Source organism: Canis lupus, chromosome 17 (assembly GCF_011100685.1).
Source record: "Canis lupus familiaris isolate Mischka breed German Shepherd chromosome 17, alternate assembly UU_Cfam_GSD_1.0, whole genome shotgun sequence".
In the NCBI taxonomy this organism is placed as follows: Eukaryota; Metazoa; Chordata; class Mammalia; order Carnivora; family Canidae; genus Canis; species Canis lupus.
This window is the reverse complement of record NC_049238.1, coordinates 38478272-38497219: the sequence shown is the minus strand read 5'-3', so window position 1 is coordinate 38497219 and position 18948 is coordinate 38478272. Positions and strand designations below refer to the sequence as shown.

General features: G+C 47.6%; 1 protein-coding gene across 6 annotated transcripts; it reads left to right on the top strand.

The window, feature by feature from the left end:
- Positions 1 to 853: 853 nt before the first annotated feature.
- On the top strand, positions 854 to 17144 carry THNSL2 (threonine synthase like 2). 6 transcript variants are annotated; one of them, XM_038561510.1, is made up of 9 exons: positions 854 to 905; positions 2604 to 2838; positions 4344 to 4538; positions 4964 to 5116; positions 8444 to 8674; positions 11423 to 11571; positions 11682 to 11807; positions 14210 to 14361; positions 14791 to 17144. In XM_038561510.1, the coding sequence occupies exons 2-9, from the start codon at positions 2616 to 2618 to the stop codon at positions 15014 to 15016; spliced, it is 1455 nt and encodes a 484-aa protein (XP_038417438.1). In that variant the 5' UTR covers positions 854 to 905; positions 2604 to 2615; the 3' UTR covers positions 15017 to 17144. The 6 variants fall into 6 exon arrangements, with proteins under 6 accessions (XP_038417438.1, XP_038417441.1, XP_038417439.1 ...); XM_038561511.1 differs by lacking the exon at positions 854 to 905 and adding an exon at positions 1166 to 1418 and having other exon boundaries at positions 14826 to 17144; XM_038561507.1 differs by lacking the exon at positions 854 to 905 and adding an exon at positions 1167 to 1418.
- Positions 17145 to 18948: the final 1804 nt, after the last annotated feature.

The following is an 18948-nucleotide window of genomic DNA, read 5'->3' as shown; positions in this document are numbered from 1 at the left end:
GCAGAGACCACAGGTTTAGGAGAATGTCATAAAGAGGAGGAAGAAAGGGGGAGGGCAGTCATCCATGTCCTCTGTCCCCATGAGTCCCAGTTGGGCCTGCATCAGTGACCAGGCCCAGCACAGAGGCATCGGCTGAACCTGATTTGACATCAGTCCAGCTTCTCAAACTTTGCCTCCTAAGTGAATTGGGACCCAGGAGGATGAACATGAATCCAGGGGCATTTGCCATATCTGGAGGACATTTTGTCAAGTATCTTACTTCTTTAAATAAATAAATAAATAAATAAAATCGGGGAGGATTTTACTCTAGAATAGATCTATACTTAATAAAAAGTGTTTTCTTCCAAGGACTTGTTGAGCTAAGACAGGGCCATGCAACGCTGTGGATTCCGAATCTCTGATGTACTACTACTGGCCCTAGTCTGAGGAACAGGGAATTTGTCCAGATGTCTGATCTTGCAGGTCAGAAGCATGAAACCCAAAGAAGAAAAGCGCTTTTTTTCTCCATTTTATGTCTTCCAATCCGAAAAACATAAGGGCGGGAGTGAAGATTAAGAGACTGAATATGAGTAAGTGATTAGCCGGGTGCCTTAAAAAACGAGCCCAGTGATGAGCACTGGGTGTTATGCTATATATAAGTTGGCAAATCGAACCCCGATAAAAAAAAATGCATACCAAAAAAAACACCAAAAAACAAACAAAAAAATGCCCAGTGAGGAATAAACGCGTGCTTTCTGCCCGCCCCGCGCGCCCCGCCCCGCCCCGTCCGCGCGCCCCGCCCCGCCCCGCGCGCCCCGCCCCGCCCCGTCCGCGCGCCCCGCCCCGCCCCGCCCCGCCCCGCCCCGCCCCGCCCGCGCGCCTGCTCCCCGGGGCCGCGCCCCGCAGCCGCCCGCGCCGCCAGTCCGGTAACCGCCCCCGCCGGGCCCCGGCAGCCCCTCCGGCCCCTGGGTCCCAGGCCGGCCGATCCCGAGCGGGGCGCCGCTCGCTCGCTCGCCCGCTCGCTCGCCGCGGTGACCGCGCCAGGCCGGCGGGCGCCCCCCTGGCCTAGCCAGCCCCGCGCACGAGCCGGCGCCTGGGCCCCTGGCCGCCTCCGCCTCCCGCGGCCGCTCGCGGCGCTCTGCCGGGGGAGCGGTAGGGGTTAATCTGCGCTGCTGAACCGGTCGCGGTTGACCTCGCGTGGCCGCGTCAGCCTCGCCGGCCCCTTCTGCCCGCTCCAGCCGCGGCGCCCTCTCGCCCTCTCGCCCTCTCGGACTTGGAGGAACCCGAGGCTCGAGGGTTTTCCAGGCTTCGCGCCTCCTGTAGGGTTTCGGCAGGACCCGCAGAGGCGGAAACCGAGAAGTGCGCCCTGTTTTCAGAAGCTGGGAGCGCGCCGTGTCCTGGAGGCCTTATCAAAACCTCCTTGCCTGACCCAGGGCCTGGTGGGTGACTGGGAGGACCTCCTTGACAGGGTGACAGGGGCCTGCCTTGAGCCTGCTGGGGCCAACCCCCCCCCCCACCCAGGGGCGCTGTCCGTGATCAGTTGCCGGGGACTCAGCCCTTGGGGGTCCAAGTCCCTGCCCTGCCCCCACCTTTATCAGAAAATTTCTTCATCTCGCTGGGTCCTTCCCGAAATGTTTCCTGGCCTTGGGGCTTTAAAACCAGAGCTCCTGAATTCACCCAGAGAAAGGTATTCAGAGCTCAAGCTCAGCTCAGACATGGCACCTGGCTCCTGGGTGCCTAACTGATGCGGCATTGTGACCAGAGTTAGACCTCGGGTGCCCTTGGACACTCGCCCTTCCCACAACCCCAATCAGAGAGTCCTGAGTCCCCACAGGGCCAGTTAGCCTTGGCTAGACAGTACTAAGGGTACTTGCCAGCACTTCTAACAACTCCAGAATTAGGCTGAGAGGTAGGGCACTGGTTTTTAATGAATATGACGGGGCTGTTCTAGTTTGTCTGCCTGGAGGAGTTTCTTGGGACATGGGACTTTCGGCTTTGAAACTAGGAAGGTCCTGGGGAAAGTGGGACAAGTTTGTTACCGTATTTTTAACCCTGGCTGCGCAATAGCTTCATACATGGAGCCTCTCTCCTAGAGGGTCTAACCTGATTGATCCAGGGAGGGTCTCAGATAGGAATATTTCTTTTAAAGCTCCCAAGTTGATTCCAACAAACTACCAGAGTGAGGAACTACTCAATTATAACCTAGGCAACATTGCTGTATAACCATTGAAGGTGGTTACTTTTTGGGCACAAGTGGACGGAGGTGTCTCTCAAAAGGGTGTATAGCCAACTGTAGTGGCCCTCTCCTTAACAAGAGGACTGTCAGAATGGCAGTGGCCTTATTGCTATGGTCTTTTCCCAGTTCCCTTATTGCTCGACAGCGAGGATTAAACTTTCTCCTTTCCTGGCATGACTTGGTACCTCCTCTCCCAAGGTCCATGGATTTGCCTCATGTCAACTGGAGAGGTCATGATTTGGACAGTCTCAGATGAAGCTGTCATGAGACTTGACAGGGATCCAGTCTCTTGGGCGGGGATGCTTACACCTATGAGTGGTGGTCTGGGGGCTAGCTGAAAGTGCTGTGTATACTTCAGCTTCTTCCTGTGGGACTGTTCCCTCTGCAGGCTGCCAGGATCATGTGGTATGTCAGCACTCGGGGGATGGCCCCACGGGTCGACTTTGAGGGGGCTCTCTTCTCTGGCTATGCTCCCGATGGGGGTCTCTTCATGCCCGAGGAGCTCCCACAGCTGGGCATAGAGACCCTGCATCAGTGGAGTGTGCTCTCCTACCCCAGCCTGGTGAAGGAGCTGTGCACCCTCTTCATTGGTCCTGAGCTCATTCCAAAAGAAGTCTTAAATGGTGAGCATCCCCCAGCCTCCCTTCTCTCCCACCTCACTCCACTGCCAGTCCAGCACCCCCACAGAGCTGCAAATCCATCACTTAACCCCTAGGCGGTTTCTAGTCCTATTTCCCAAACTTTGGAGTTTCCCCCCCCCCCCCAGATTCTAGAACCCCAGAAATGTAAATATCCCCAAAGAGTTCATCCATTCCACCTTCTATCTTCAATGAGATGAATGCCATGGTGGTCTGCAGACAATGTTTCTCAAAAACCTCTTCAAGAAAAAAAAAAAAAAAAAAAAAAAAAAACCTCTTCAAGACCAGAGACTTCACCAACATCCTGAGATGCTTGAATGTTGGGATATTTCCTACCTGTATATAAAGCACCTGGGCCTTTAGATAGCTGTTCTGTTTCCTTGAATGGTAATTTCGGAAGGGACCTTGAGAGTGTCCTGGACCAAACTATCCTCTCAAACTAGAATGTACCCATGGACTCCTCTGGGGATCCTGGTTTTGTTGTTGTTTTGTTTTGTTTTGTTTTTTAAAGATTTCATTTATTTGTTTGAGAGAGAAGGAACAGGGGGAGGGGAAGAGGGAGAGGGAGAAGCAGGCTAGATCCTGGGACTCCAGGATCATGACCTGAGCCCAAGGCAAATGCTCAACTGGCTGAGCCATCCAGGTGCCCTGGAGATCCTGTTAAAATATGGCTAAGCCACCCAGGTGCCCTGGAGATCCTGTTAAAATACAGATTCTGATTCAGTAGGTCTAGGATGCACCTGAAAATTCTGCATTCCTAGCAAGTGTCCATGGGCTGCTGGTCTATAGGCCAAATGTGAAATAATCCACAATGCGATGTTGAGAGTTTAGGGCTGGAAAGAAGGGGACCACTCAAGAATGTGGTCTGATAGCACTGATGGCATTGCCTGGGCACTTACTAGAATTCTCAGACTTCTTCAGACCTACTGCACTAGAATCTGCATTTTAAGATCCCAGGTGATTGGTCTGTCAATTAAGGTTTGAGGAGCACCACCTAAGATGACCTGCCTTAGATAGGATTATATGTAAACCATCCCAAGGTTCTGGTATCACAGGTGTGAAATTTCGTATAGCAAAAACAAACAACGTCTGGTCTTTAGGAAGGAGCATTAGAAGAGATGAGACACTGATTTGTTTGTTTCACAATTGTTGAATTGAGCCTCTGCTGACCTACATGCACATGAGAAATCCTAATGATAAAGTTTATAAAGTAGAAAATGGGAGTCTTACAGCACAATTTCTCTTCTCTAGGGGGCATCTCTGTGAGGAATCTATGAACAGTGTTGTTCATGTCTTTTCAGACTTTTTTCTAGGATTATGTAATTATACTCCTATGCAGTCTCATTTGGGATAAACGTTTCTGGTCTCTTATCTGGTAGCAGGAGATAGAAACTTCAAATTCAAAAGTGTAAAGAAGTGGGGGGGGGAGGGGAGAACCTGAGGAAGAGATAATGCCCTTCCTCCACTGTCCAACCCCTCTCCCCTCACAGATCTGATCGACCGGGCCTTCGGCAGATTCCGCCACAGAGAGGTGGTCCATCTGTCCAGGTTGAGGAATGGGCTGAATGTGTTGGAGCTGTGGCATGGGGCCACGTATGCGTTTAAGGACCTGTCCCTGTGCTGCACAGCACAGTTCTTACAGTACTTCCTGGAGAAGAAGGAGAAGCACATCACTGTGGTTGTAGGTGTGTGTTGCGGGCGTGAGGGCCGGAGCCCCTGAGGTGCCTCACTTGCTAGTATTCATCCATAGGATGCCCTGCATTGATATATCTCAAGGAGTTTGTATTACTGGTTCTTCTAGAGCAGGATTTGTAATCTTCCTGTGCCACGGACCCCTTAGTCCGGTGGAGACTACGGAACCTTCTCAGAGTAGTATTTTAAGTACACAAATTGTATAAGGTTACCTGGTACCAAGTCCACACAGATTCCTTGATTTCTGTCCCAGGATCTCTAGGAAGTTCATGGACCCCAGATTAAGTACTAGATTCCAACTCTTCAGGTATTTGAAGTAGACATTGCCTCATGTGGCAGGAATGCTTTGGGGGCTATTTCTTTCCTTCTCCATCTACCTTGATCTAAAGAAGGAGGGTTATTTTTTCTGCATACCCAGGAACATCTGGAGACACAGGGAGTGCTGCCATTGAGAGTGTTCAAGGGACAAAGAACATAGACATCATCGTTCTGCTGCCCAAGGGTCACTGCACAAAGATTCAAGAGCTCCAGATGACCACAGTGCTGAGGGAGAATGTCCATGTGTTTGGAGGTGAGTGCTGGGATGGAGGCTCCAGGTAAAGCATGACCACCTTGAATGGGTCTATTTTGGGAAGTTGGCTGGAATACAACTAGTCAGGTGATTAGTTGACCATCCTTCCTCTTTTTTCTCTGTCCCTTCCTTTCTTCATCAGTCATGAGGTTGGTATATTCCTTGGCTCAGCTCTAGACAAGCTCTTGGCAACACAGTTTTATAAGCTATCAGAGATGACAAGTGCATAAACAAGTACTGACAGTAGGACCCAAGAAGTGTAGGTTGAAAACCATACCCCAAAGAGTGCCACCTCTATGTAAGTTCAGCCTACTGGTGCCATATACAGGCAGCCACCAGACCCATAGCCTGAGCCAAGTGCCTTGGGTTTTGTTCCAGGGCATTGAACTTTAGAGAGCACAAACATGTTAAATAACTATTTTAAAAGAATGTCCTTACATGTTAACAGCTCATGCCCTCCCTTATAGGATAGAAACAAGTAAGTCATGCATTTGGTTAGCAATCTAGGAAACTACTCGGTAGTATCCATTTTTGGAGATACCTCTTCCTGGGCCACATCATAAATTTTGCCATATTGTACTTGCAGAAGAGCAAAAGGGGCAAAAGAATATCTCCTTTAATATCAGCATCTATTCTGTAGAAATCAACTGTAAAAGGGCAGGATGAGCTTGAGTGGAGCCGTCCATCTTATTTCCACTTTTCACACCTAGCTAGACCCCAGGTAGCCACAAAGTAGGGGTGGGGGATATGAGGAGTAGGGGGTCTTGGTGAGGTTTTGTAGACTGTGGCCTTGGGAAAGCTGTCCAGGAGGCCTGGCTTGGTTTGATCACTCACTTAGCAGGAGAGCAAATGTGATGGCAAAAGACATTCCTCCCCCAACTCACCTGGCCTTCTGGTGTAATCCCATAGGGGATGTTTTCATATAACACCGGTTTTGTCAAGGAGCAAAAGCATAGTGCAAAGAAACCTTACCCATGGGAGTAGCATGAAGATCCTTCGTCGATATGTTCAAAAGTAAGCAAAAAGCCCTTCTCTTTTCTTTAGCAAGCACATACACATTCCAATGAAAATTTCTGGGTTTAGCTAATGCAGATGTTGGAAAATCTTACACATTAGCATTGGTGGTTGCCCATATTTGGCTGCATTTTCCTGCACTCATTGCAAAATTTTGATATATGATAATCTGGGCTCCCAAGGGTCCCTATTATACCCTAAGCACTATAATTGCTAGTTATGGAGTTAGAACTATCTTTGCCTAGAATCAAAGCAAAGAATAACATTCTGTACCTCTGTTCTGCCAGAGGAGTACCAAGGAGGTACTCCCTCCTTGCCTTATAGCAGATATTGGAAGGCTTTTACCTCAGAGCTTATATGTAAGCTTGGTTCCTGACCACAGAGTGGAGAACAGTGCATTTGTAAAATAGTAGTAGAAATGTGGATGACGATGAGTGCAACATGTCATAAATGTAGAGCCCAAGAGGCATTTCTGTTTTGCACATGTTCTGAGCTTCAAGAACTAATAATACAGCAGACTTTAAAGAAATTAATTTTTGTTTCTAAATAGCACTGTTCAGGTCCTTCCTTTCCTTTCTGGAATCTTCTGATTTGGTTTCTAGGAGGATGTGTGTTCGTTCCAGAGCTGAGTGGTTATGTTTTTTTCTCTTAGACTAGGGAGCCCAGGGAGTAGGAAAGGGCCACCTGGATTGTTGTGTGTTGGACACCGAATGTTTTTTAAAGTCATCATTTTCCATATATATTTTATACTTGGTTCTTCTTAAGTGCAAAATAATCAGCAGGTGCTAGTTATAGATTATTTGGGATATTTTTGGCTGGAAGTAACAGAAAATCTAAGTCAGAACTTGAACAAGAATATTTTCCAGCTTATGTAAGTGAATGTCTAGTGGTGAGATAGGTTCCAAACAGCTGATTTAGCGACTCAACTGTCTGTCAGTGAGGACCCAGATTCTTTGCATTCTCTGCTCTGCCTTCCCCAATCCTAAGGCTCATTTCCCTTGTGGCATGTGATGCTTACTTAATGTAACTAAGTCTCTCCTCCTGTGGCTCCATCTTAAGAGCAGTGAATCTTTTCCTAGAACTCCAGAGACATCCCACTGTCGTGTGGGTGGATCTAGAGTCAGCCCCCTGGCCTCATTGCTGCTATACAGTGGAATGAATAACAACCTTGACGCCTATTCTGGCACTTCCTGCAGTAAATCTTACCTCTCACCTTCAAGTTTGGATCTGGTGGAGAAATAAACCCAGGTTCCAGATAAGAGATCAATATTGGCTTGATTGCTCATTGAGTAGGATTGAGAAGCAAAACTTGGACTCATAGCCAACTCACCATAAATTTCCCCAGTAATTCATCCATAAATTAAATTGTGTCCACACCCAGTTCGGGGAGGAAAGGTCCATGCCAGCTTACCTACCACATGGAGCAGAGATCAGAATGCCTCTCTGTGATCTGAGAGAAAGGCAGAGCATATGGGAACAATAACTCTATCCCCAAGCCCCGGTGGAGGACCATGGGGTAAAGAAAGGATCAGCTTCTTGCCACCTCATAGCCTCAGAAACCATCTCTCCTTCTTCCTGGAGAGTAGGGCAGGTGGGCATGGGCTCCAAGGAAGAGTTCTTTTTTTTTTTTTCCTAAAGATTTATTTATTTAGTTAGTTAGTTAGTTAGTTAGTTATTTATGATAGACATAGAGAGAGAGAGAGGCAGAGACACAGGAGGAGGGAGAAGCAGGCTCCATGCCGGGAGCCTGATGTGGGACTCGATCCTGGGACTCCAGGATCGTGCCCTGGGACAAAGGCAGGCGCTAAACTGCTGAGCCACCCAGGGATCCCCCAGGGAAGAGTTCTTTTCCCAATATCCCACCTAGAAGGTTGATCATTTATGTCTAATATCTTATAATGGTAGAAATGTTGGAAGTATGACCACAAGAATATGAGACGTTGTTTCTTTCATTGAGTTGCTTAATTTTTTTAAAGATTTTATTTATTCATGAGAGACACAAAGAGAGGCAGAGACACAGGTAGAGGCAGAAGCAGGCTCCCCAGAGGGAGCCTGATGTGGGACTCAATCCCAGGACCCAGAGATCGAACCCTGAGCCAAAGGCAGATGCTCAAACACTGAGCCACCTAGGCACCCTGAGTTGCTTAATTTTGAGTCTAGAAAGCCAGGCCAAGACCTGGGCGAGCAGAAACTAAAGCCGAGTGAAGGTCCCAGCTGGATGGGCCCAGTGTGGGAGGGCCTTGTAGGCAAGTACTGGCGATGTGGGGGTTCTTCATGCTTCTGACAGCTACCCTCTGCTCTCTCCCCTGACAGTGGAGGGCAACAGCGATGAGCTTGATGAGCCCATCAAGGCCGTGTTTGCCGACGTGGCTTTTGTCAAGAAGCACAATCTGATGAGTCTGAATTCAATCAACTGGGCCCGAGTCCTTGTGCAAATGGCCCATCACTTCTTTGCTTATTTCCGGTGTGCACCATCCTTAGACACATGCCCCCTGCCCCCCGTGGAGGTGGTTGTGCCCACAGGGGCTGCTGGTAACCTTGCAGGTAAGTTAACCCCTGGGCAGAAATGGGCTTTCCAGAAAAATGCCTGTGGCCCTAGTTCTTCCAGCTGCCCTTTGGCTACAACTGGGAGGAGAAAGTTCGAGTCCTCGTGCTGAAGGTGACAGGCAACCACACAGAAGGAGCCCCTAGCAAACCTCCCCCGAAGTCCCTGGGAGGACATCCCAGCCTTTTGCTGCAGCGGGGAAGGATGGGCTAACCCCACTCAAGAGAGTGTGGAGAGATGAGGTTAAGGTTCAACTTCTGGTTTGGCCTGGCACTCCCCACCTCCAGATATCCGGACTTTACCCCCAGCCTCAGCCAGCTGCCTAGTATGAGGGCAACTGGCACAACATGTTCCCACTCCTAGAATACTACCCAGAGACCATGTAAGGTGGAAAAAGGTGTGGACTTAGGGTTCTGGCCCCAGCTGAATGGCCATGGAGCAGTCCCTTAGATTCAGCTGCTCGGGTGTAAAAGCAATATTGGATAGCTTATCATATCTCTCAGGGCTACCGTGAAATGCAAGTGAGATCCTTCATGTGTGTACTTGAACTTTGTAAGGGTGAAGTGCTGTGCTGCTGTGTGGCAGTAAAATCATCTTAAATAATAATAATAATAAACATTTATCTAGCACTTACTGTGCATCAGGCAGCCCTCTAAGTGCTTTTCACATATCAACTTATTTAATCCTCATGTGCACCTATGAGGATGGTACTCCCATCCCTGCTTTATAATGAGGAAGTGGAGACACAGCTAAGTTAGCCAGCTTGCCCCTGCTTACACACGGGGCATGGCAGAGCCAGAATCACCACCTCCAGAGCCTGCATCCTCTTGAGCTTGCTAGGCTGCCTCCTAACGGGCACCACTGTTTCTGATGGTTCTGTCGGCAGCATTGCTTCTGATGGGTGCCAAAGGTGGCTTCAGTGAGACCAGGAAAGCATCCTAGCAGTCAGGAGGCTCCCTGACTTCTTCCACTACCATGAGGGTGGGAAGAATGGGGCTGGCGGTTAGGCAAGGATAGCTCAGTCATCTTCATTGGGGGAGAAAACACACTGGGCTCCCCATTTGCATGAATGGTGCTGCCTGCACATGTCCTGGTGCCTACCACAGTGGTGGGCACAAAACGAACACTTGCAGAGAGTGTTCCTATCGATATCTGCTCCATCAGGAACCAGCTGTTTAAATTTAAGCCCCTGGGCCCTTTTGAACATCTGTATCTCCTCTGCCATACACCAATAGCATGGGGTTTACAGGCGGATCAAAGGAAGTAAGAATGTGAAAGTGCTTTGCAAAATTCAGAGTGATGTTGGGGTGATGTGATCCCTAACTCCTCTTAATGACCCGCCACAGATGAACCATTCGTGAATTATGTAAAACCTTCCTTAGATGACTACCTTTTAGGACTCTCTCCCTCTCTCAGGGTGAGGAATTCCTTGTTTGTTCCATGCAAACAGAAACTGCTGGCAGGGTGGGCCGAGGGCACTGCTCTGTCCTTCTCCATGGGGCCTCTCCAGGAGGTGTGGTCTATCTGAAGGCGCTGCTTCTAGGAGGCTGAGTCAGGGTCAAGAGCATGTGCCCTTCCGCAGGGAACCTTCATTTTCTCTTCTGCAAGTGGTAGCAGGCATGTGTGCCTGGTGTGTGTGTGAGAGAGACTGCTTTATTGTTATATGATTCACATACTATACACTTCACCCGTTTAAAGTATACAACTGAACAGTCTTTAGTATATGTGCAGATTTGTGCAGCCACCCCCACAGTCAATTTCAGAACATTTCATCACCTTGGAAAGGAACCCTGTTCCTGTTAGTGGTTACTCCCCGATTCCTCTCATTCCCCCAGCTCCAGGCAACCATTGATCTGTTTTTGTCTCTATCGATTTGCCTGTTCTGGACATTTTATACAAATGGAATCATGCAACTTGGGTCCTTTTGTGTCTACCTTCTTTCACTTTATATGTTTTCAAGTTTCATCAATATTATAACATGTATGAATACTTTTTTCCTTTTTATGGCTGAATAATATTCCACTGTGCACGTATACCACATTTTGTGTATCCGTTTATCCATTATTGGACATTTGGGTTGCTTCAGTTTTATAACTATTATGAATAATGCTGCTATAAACATTGGTATGTAAGTTTTTGTGCGTTCCTGTATTTTCCCTTCTCTTGAGCATATATACCTACAAGTGGAATTTCTGGGTCACATGGTAACTCTAGGTGTAACTTTTTGAGGAACTGTCAGACTTTTCCAAGGCAGCTGCACCATTTTAAATTTCCACCAGCAACATATGAGTGTTTCAGTTTCTCCACATCCCACCAATGCTTTGATTCTAGCCATCCTAATGGACATGCAATGGTATGTCCTTGTGACTTTGGTTTGTGTTTTCCTTAAGTTGAGTATCTTTTATGTTCTCACTGGCCATGTGTATATCTCCTGAAGAAATGTTTGTCCAAGTCTTTTTGCCCAATTTTAAATTGAGCTACTAGTATTTTTATTGTTGATTTGTAAGAGTTATCTGCATATTCTGTATCCTTAATCAGATATACAATCTGCAAATATTTTTTCCCATTCTGTGAGCTGCCTTTTCATTTTCTAGATAGTGTCTTTGAAGCACAAGTCTTCAAAATCTTCAAAAAGCACAAAAGTTTCTTAGTTTTGATGAAGTCTGGTATGTCTAAATCTCGTCTATTTCTTGTACTTGGGGTATCATGTCTGAGAAAACTTTGTTCTTCTCCCTTCTTGTCTTAAGCTGGGTGCATTGCTCAGAAGATGGGCCTGCCCATCCGCCTGGTCGCAGCAGTGAACCACAACGACATCATCCACAGGACTGTGCAGCAGGGAGACTTCTCTCTGTCTGCGGCTGTTGAACCAACCTTGGCCTCAGCTATGGACATTCAGGTAGGACCTGTGGGAAAGTGTGCACCTGGTCCAGGTGTTGATTGAGTGGGCATGGTCAAGAACGGACAACAGTGTGGCCCTACACACTGGCACCCTGCCTTCCTGCCCAGGTGCCCTACAACATGGAGAGGATCTTCTGGCTGCTATCTGGCTCTGACAGCCAGGGGACAAGAACTCTCATGGAGCAGTTTGAAAGGACCCAAAGCATGAGTCTACCCAAGGAACTGCACAGCAAGGTCAGTCACCTCACCATTCATGCATCACAGAGAAGGTGAAGGGTGTAGCCATGAAACCCAACAGTGATTTGAAAATCTGTCTAAGGAAAGAGGGTACCTGTTTCTTGAGCACCTGTTATGAGCCAGGTACTTTTGCAGTCACTTTCTGTGAATTAATTTAGTGAATGAGGGGAGGTAGTAGAAAGCATTGGTTTAGAGTCAGACAGGGCTTGGCTCTAAGCTGGCTATGAGAACTTGGGCCTGTTTCTTAAACTCTGTGCCTCAATTTCCTCATAAGTGAAGCAGGGGCTAATGAGAATGCCTATCATTGTTGAAGATTTAAGTCAAATAATACCCATGAAACACTTTGTATACTGCCTGGTAATTCAGGGCTTGATACATTGACTATTATTATTATTTTTATTTATTATTGTTGATTTTCAGCAGTAGCAACAATTGGAAGCTACTTTGCCCAACTGGTATGAACAGAGACATCTGTCCTCTTGAGCTTGCTTTCTTTCTTTCTTTCTTTCTTTCTTTCTTTCTTTCTTTCTTTCTGGAAAAGGAGTAATTTTATTTCTTCAGAGTGGTAGGAATCTAGTTAAGAAGGATTGCTTTTATTTAATTTGTTTATTACTTTTTTTGAGAGGGAGTGTGTGTGAGTGGACAGGGGCAGGGGGAAGGAGAGACAGAGGGAGAGAGAGAATCTTAAGCAGGCTCCATGCTCAGCACAGAGGCTAATGTGGGGCTTGATCTCACAACCCTGAGATCATGACCTGAGCCAAAATCAAGAGTTGGACACTTAACTGATTGAGCCACCAAGGTGCCCCGATTACTTTTATTATAATGCAACCTGGTGATGGTCCACTTATTTTACATTAAGAAAAAGGATTTCATATGTTGATGTTGTCTTTAATTTTCTCTACCACATCCCATCAGCTCATCCAGACTGTATGTCCAGTGACCAGGACCTCACTACCTCACACCAGCTCTCATCATTACGAAGTTCTGTATGCTGAGCTGGGGTCTCCTCCTTCGCACCTGTGCCCTGGGGAATAGTATGATTCCCATATTCCAAGAGAATCTTCGTTTCTCTGTTGAGTCTTTCCAGTTCCTTTAGCTGTCCCTTATATGACCGAATTTTACACAGTCAATGACTGTCTTCAAGGGTTGTTCCCAGAACTAGATATAGTTCTCTGGGCTTAGCCACCACCCATGCAGACCACAGTGGAATTTCAATGTTCCCTGTGATGCCACCTGTCTTAGCTTGGGCCACTATCACAGAGTACCAGAGACTGGGTGGCTTATAAACAACAGACATTAATCTCTCTCGGTTCTGGATGCCAGAAGTCCGAGATCAGGGTGCCAGCCTGGTTGGGTTCTGGTGGGAGCAACTTCCATAGAAGTGGCAGCTGCCAGTGTTTCCTCATAGCTTCACATGGTCGAAAGACATTTAGCAAGCTCTCTGGCCTCTTCTTATAAAGACACTAATTCCATTCATGATGGCTCCACCCTCCTGACCTAGTTACCTCCCCAAAGTCCCACCTTCAGATACCATCACATTGGAATTAAATTTTTCACATATGAATTTGGGTTTGGGGGACAGAGAACACAAACATTCAGACCATACCACAAGCAAAGATCAACTTATTTGGTTAATGGTTTGTTTCAATCCCGCATTCCTTCTCCTCATGTAAATGAGGTGCTCCAGGGAAACAGACACCAGATCCCACACTGCTTCATTCCCTCCCTGGCTGTACACATACAAGACTTTCCACCTGCTGGAACAGCCATCACTCATTCCTTCATTCCTGTATTCCCTGTATCCCCTGTAAGCTAAGAACTGTGCTAGGTGCTGGAGATACAAAGATAGAACACATTCTTTGTCTTCTGTGAACCCACATCAATAGCACACAATAAATTTTCAAAGAATGATCAGATCAACCCTCCACACTGAGGGGCCAGTGAGAAGGGAGTCTTCCTCTGTCTGAGGATTGGGGGAGGCTTCCTGGAGGAGGTGTGACCTGGGCTGGGAAGGTGTTCTTTCACCCACCGGAAGGGAGTACACCGATGACAAGGCACCAGAAATGTCTGAGTCCCCATAACCTCCTGTGTTGTGTCCATTTGTGGAACAAGACTATATACTAATTTGCTGATTCATGAGCTAATCCTAACTGAATTCATTGACCTGAAACTCAGATGATCCTTCCCCCAAGCTGAGTGAATCAACTTAAAACTGGGAAACATAGGGAGCTAGATTTTTCTCTGAGCTAAAGCTGAGCTCTTTGTCTGAGCTTCTGTCTGAGCTGATACCATCTGAATCTCTGGTGTTGCCTGCCTATGTTATATAGTGAGTTTTTAGTCACTTTCCCTGGGTTTCCCCTGGCCCTGATTCCCACCCCTCTGACCCTGGGACCTGTCAGCTTTCAGGGGCAATGACGTCTGAGTCCATGTCGGATGAGGCCATCACCTGGACCATGAGTCGCTGTTGGGAAGAGAACCAGTACTTGCTGTGCCCTCACTCAGCTGTGGCTGTGGGTTACCATTATCAGCAGATGGATAGGCAGCAGCCCAGGTATGGGCCACAGGCGCCTGGGTCACTGGGGTACTCTGGCTTTCAAGGGCCCTCCTCTTCCCCAAGCAAGGGAGACAGGAATCTGCATGAATGGCTTTCATGGGCTTGACTGGTGCTGTGTGGAACTGTGCCCTGAGAACTGTGGTCCTGGAGGAGGGTGTGTGATCAATGTTTGGGTATGGTTGCTGTGAGGTAGTGGGTGAACTGGGTCTCCAGCAAAGAGGAGCAGTTTTCCTGGCAGCGTCATTGTAGAGAGGAGTTGAAAGTACCCAACATCTGCCTCTTTCTCTCTCTTCCTTTCCTCTCTGTGCACCACCCTATCCCTACCTCCCCTGTTCCTTCATCTCCTCCCTCCTTGCCTTCTCCTTTCCATATCTGTCCCTCTGTTTTCTCGCCTGCCCTCCTGTTGCCACCTGCACCACCCCACAGCTTTCCCCGGTGCTGTCTGGCCCCCGCCTCTGCAGCCAAGTTCCCAGAAGCTGTCCTGGCAGCCGGGCTGACCCCAGAGACCCCTGCAGAGATCCTAGCTCTGGAGCTCAAGGAGACGCGCTGCACCCCAATGCGGAAGGGTGACGACTGGACACTGATGCTTCGGGACACCATTGAGAGTCTGGGCTGGCAGCAGAGGGGTCACTTTCTGAATGCTCCCAAATAGCCAGGCCGGGTTGGATGGACTTCCTTCAGGCTTCAGACCCCAGGGAGGCTTGCCCTCTGAATTGCTTTGTGCACTTTCTCCTCATTAAGAGTTGTCATTAAGAGAATCTCAGGAGGCTGCTGAGCATGGTCTGGTGCTGGCTTTGCTTTTATGGCTGCTGTGTTCTCACCGTGGTGGTCCTGTGCCCGGTTACTGGAGCTGCTGGGTGTGGGGGTATGGGTGGATGGGGTGTTCCAGATGGTGCAGGAGCATCCCTGAAGCATGTCATCGTTTCAGACCTGCCGATGAAGAGCTTGAGCTCAAGGTGGGCCTCAACTCCAGGGGTGAGACCCCTTATCCTGAATCTCTGCAGGTGGGGGCTTCTCCATCCATTAACACAGGTCTGAGGTTCACAGTCTCTGAGCCTTGGTTTATCTGGTCTCCAAGCCAGATCCAGAGGTATTCACCTGCCTCGTCAGAGGCTCCCCTCTTGTTAGAAGCGTGGGACTCCCTGGAGTAAAAGTGCACGTTCAGTGCGATGATGACTCTATGGCTTGTGAGCAGAGACTAGTGGCTACTGGGTGGTAGCAGGGTGCCAGAGGGTGTGCTGCGTCTTCCTGCTGCTCTAGACTTGTCCGGCACTGAGGGGCAACAGAACAGGCAGGGGAACAGGTAGCGTGCATGGTGGTGGTGGACAGAGTCAAGATTTGGTATCACCAAATCAAGGCCATGTGGGAAAGCATGCACCCCAAAGTGCAAACACAATCAAGTTGCTCTCTTGCTCTTCTATCAGATTCCCCTGTTGTGTTAATCCAGGGCATGTGTCATAGCAGCATTAACCACTAAATAAGGTCCAGATGCCTGCATTTCCTTAGGTACCTCCATAATCATGCTGCCTCAGAGAGGTCACACTGTCTTTTCCTCTGAAAATATGACTCACTTTCTCCCCTCTCCATGCTTTCCACCCTGCCTTGGCCTCTGGGAGACTGTCCTTCTTTGATAAGTCCTGCAGATTGTTTACTGCAGAGTTGTCCTTCATCAGGCCAGATGGGATCAATGGTTCCTGATTCTGGCAGAACTTCAACAGTAGCTTTCCTTCTACCCTGTTTTGTGGTTCCCCACATCAGATATCATCTCCCCATCTCGAAGTTTCTTGAAGACAAGAATCACTGCTTTACACAATGGGCTGAAACTTTTTGGATTTGCCCCTACTGATCAAAATGTTTTTAGAATTTGTTCTCCCAACATGTGGATACTAAATTATATGTAAGCTACTACTAAATTATATATAAACTATACTGGCCCTGGGATCTCCTCAAAATGCACACTTCTGGCCACCTTCATAGATGAATATCTGGGTCTGGGGTGGACATCTGACATTCTTACAGATTCCCTAAGTCTTCTGTGCACTCTAATTTGGGAAACCCTGGCTGGGGAATTTAAGTGGATAAATAATTTATCAATTGTGAGGTGTACTTTACTTCCACAAGGGCATACTTTATTGCTCCTACAGTTTTCATGATCTAGCCTTGCACTGGGGAATTCAGTAGCTACTAGCCACATGTGACTCTGAGCACTTGAAATGCAAATAGTGCAACTGAAGAGCTGAATTTTTAATTTAAAAAAATTTTAATTTACGGGCAGCCTGGGTGGCTCAGTGGTTTAGCGCCACCTTCAGCCCAGGGCGTGATCCCGGAGATCCAGGATCGAGTCCCACGTCGGGCTCCCTGCATGGAGCCTGCTTCTCCCTCTGCCTGTGTCTCTGCCCCCCCCCCCTCTCTCTGTGTCTCTATGAATAAATAAATAAAATCTTTAAAAAATAAATGTAAAAAAATTAATTTACATTTAAATTTCAAAACTAATACTTGATTCAGTCATTAAAATCTTTTAAGTAGTTTTGGAAAGATGCGGGTATGTGAATCTGCTTTTTCTGCTATAAATTTTATGAAGTTTAAATATAGATACGTATTCCCAATGAAAATTTAGTGTTCTAATTAAAATACACCGTAAGTGTAAAATACATGCTGGATTTCTAAGACTTCGAATGAAAAAAAATCTGAAATATCTCAGTAATAATTTTATATTGATCACAAGTTGAAAGGATATTTTTTGATGTATTGTGTTAAATAAAATATATCATCAACTTTAATTGTTTCTTTTCCTTTTACTAGGATATTTAAAGTTTTATATGTGGCTTGCCTTTGTAGTTCACATTGCATTTCTGTGGACAGCAGTTTAGCATTGGCTTCGGGTCCACATGAACACACTGCAGATTGTTGCGGGTTTAAATTACTGCATGAATCGAGGGGGAGGGGTTTAGACCAACACAAACATGTGAAGGTCCACACAAGCCCTATGCTCTGGACATGGAGGGGGTGGTGCTTTGGAACATAGGTGAGGCAGGCACGCACGCAGGGAGTTTGGGGGGACACTAGAGGGCGCTGTTGTTACCATTCTGAGGGCTGCGGGGTAGGGGTGAGGGAGGGGGGGTGTATCCAGCCTCCTTAGCCCCATACCCATGCCCTGGGGTCTAAAGGAGCTGGTCACCCAGGTTGATCTCTGCCTGCCATTCCCACAGCAGAGCATGCCAGCCCTACATCTCTGTGATGCCCAGGGAGAGAATGCCCTCCTACTGGAAAATTGGACATTGAAGCATGACATTCAGTACAAAGAGGGAAGGACAGGAATGCTGGACCCACAGGAGGATGATAGAGCATTCCTAAAGGAATGACAATGACCCTTCCAGGCCAAAGCACTGCGCAGTTGTTGAGACCCTGTAATATCTTCATTAGCAAACATGATGGAGCCCCAGAGTCTGTTTATCCACTAGGCACTATAGGTCTGATGCTTAGGAGTCACGATACATTTAAAGACCTACGAAAATGTTTTCATTTCTTTTAAAAATCAAAAGAAATAATGAGGGACGTCTGGGTGGCTCAGCGGTTGAGCGTCTGCCTTCAGCCCAGGGCGTGATCCTGGAGTCCTGGGATCAAGTCTCACATCGGGCTCCCTGCATGGAGCCTGCTTCTCCCTCTGTCTGTGTCTCTGCCTCTCTCTCTCTCTCTCTCTCTCTGTGTGTGTCTCTCATGAATAAATAAGTAAAATCTTAAAAAAAAAAAAAAAAAGAAAGAAAGAAAGAAAGAAAAGAAAAGAAAAGAAAAGAAAAGAAAAGAAAAGAAACAACGAATACAATCCAGCATGGCTTCTATTCAACATAGTCATACAATAGAATTTTAAACATTTTTTTATGGAGGAAGAGGCCCATGAAAGTGAAAGCACCCAGGGTCCACAGAAGTCATTATGTGGGCCTAAAAGTACGTGCTACACACCAGAGAATGCTTTGCCATGTAAGTAATTGAATCCTGAAAACCTGTGATTTAAGTCTTCCTATTATCTGCATTTTGCAGGTAAAGAAACTGAGGCAGAGATGAGTACCTAGGTGGCTGGGGTGGCACCACTAAGAGGCAGAGAGGCTAAGACTTGAACCCAGATACTGTGGTTTCAAGTTCAATGTATAGTTTCCTTCACACTGTCTTCGGTAGCTGCTCTGTTATCCACCACTTCCCATCCTTCCCAGGCTGTGGCCCTGCTTCTGGATTCTTCTCTGCCCTCTCTTCCATGGATGGATGTGGGAACATGGTTTTGTGTCTCTGAGAGGCCCGCCAGGGGCTGCTGTGGCCCAGGTTTGTGGGTCTCCCAATTGGCACTGGCACTGGCCCCCAGGGCCCACTGCGGGCTGCCCTGAGCTGCAAGCTCCTTATCTTTTGCTACCGTATTTCTGAGGGCCTCAGGGGAGTGTTGAGATCATAGGGGTCACAAAAATCCCCACCCTTTGGATGGTTCAGAGACCTAAGTGGTCACCATACCTGGAGGAAGGGACCCAGAATGAAGCCACTAGACACAGTGCAAATAGATGCGAAACATGAACTGCATCTGGCCATGGGGAATCTTGG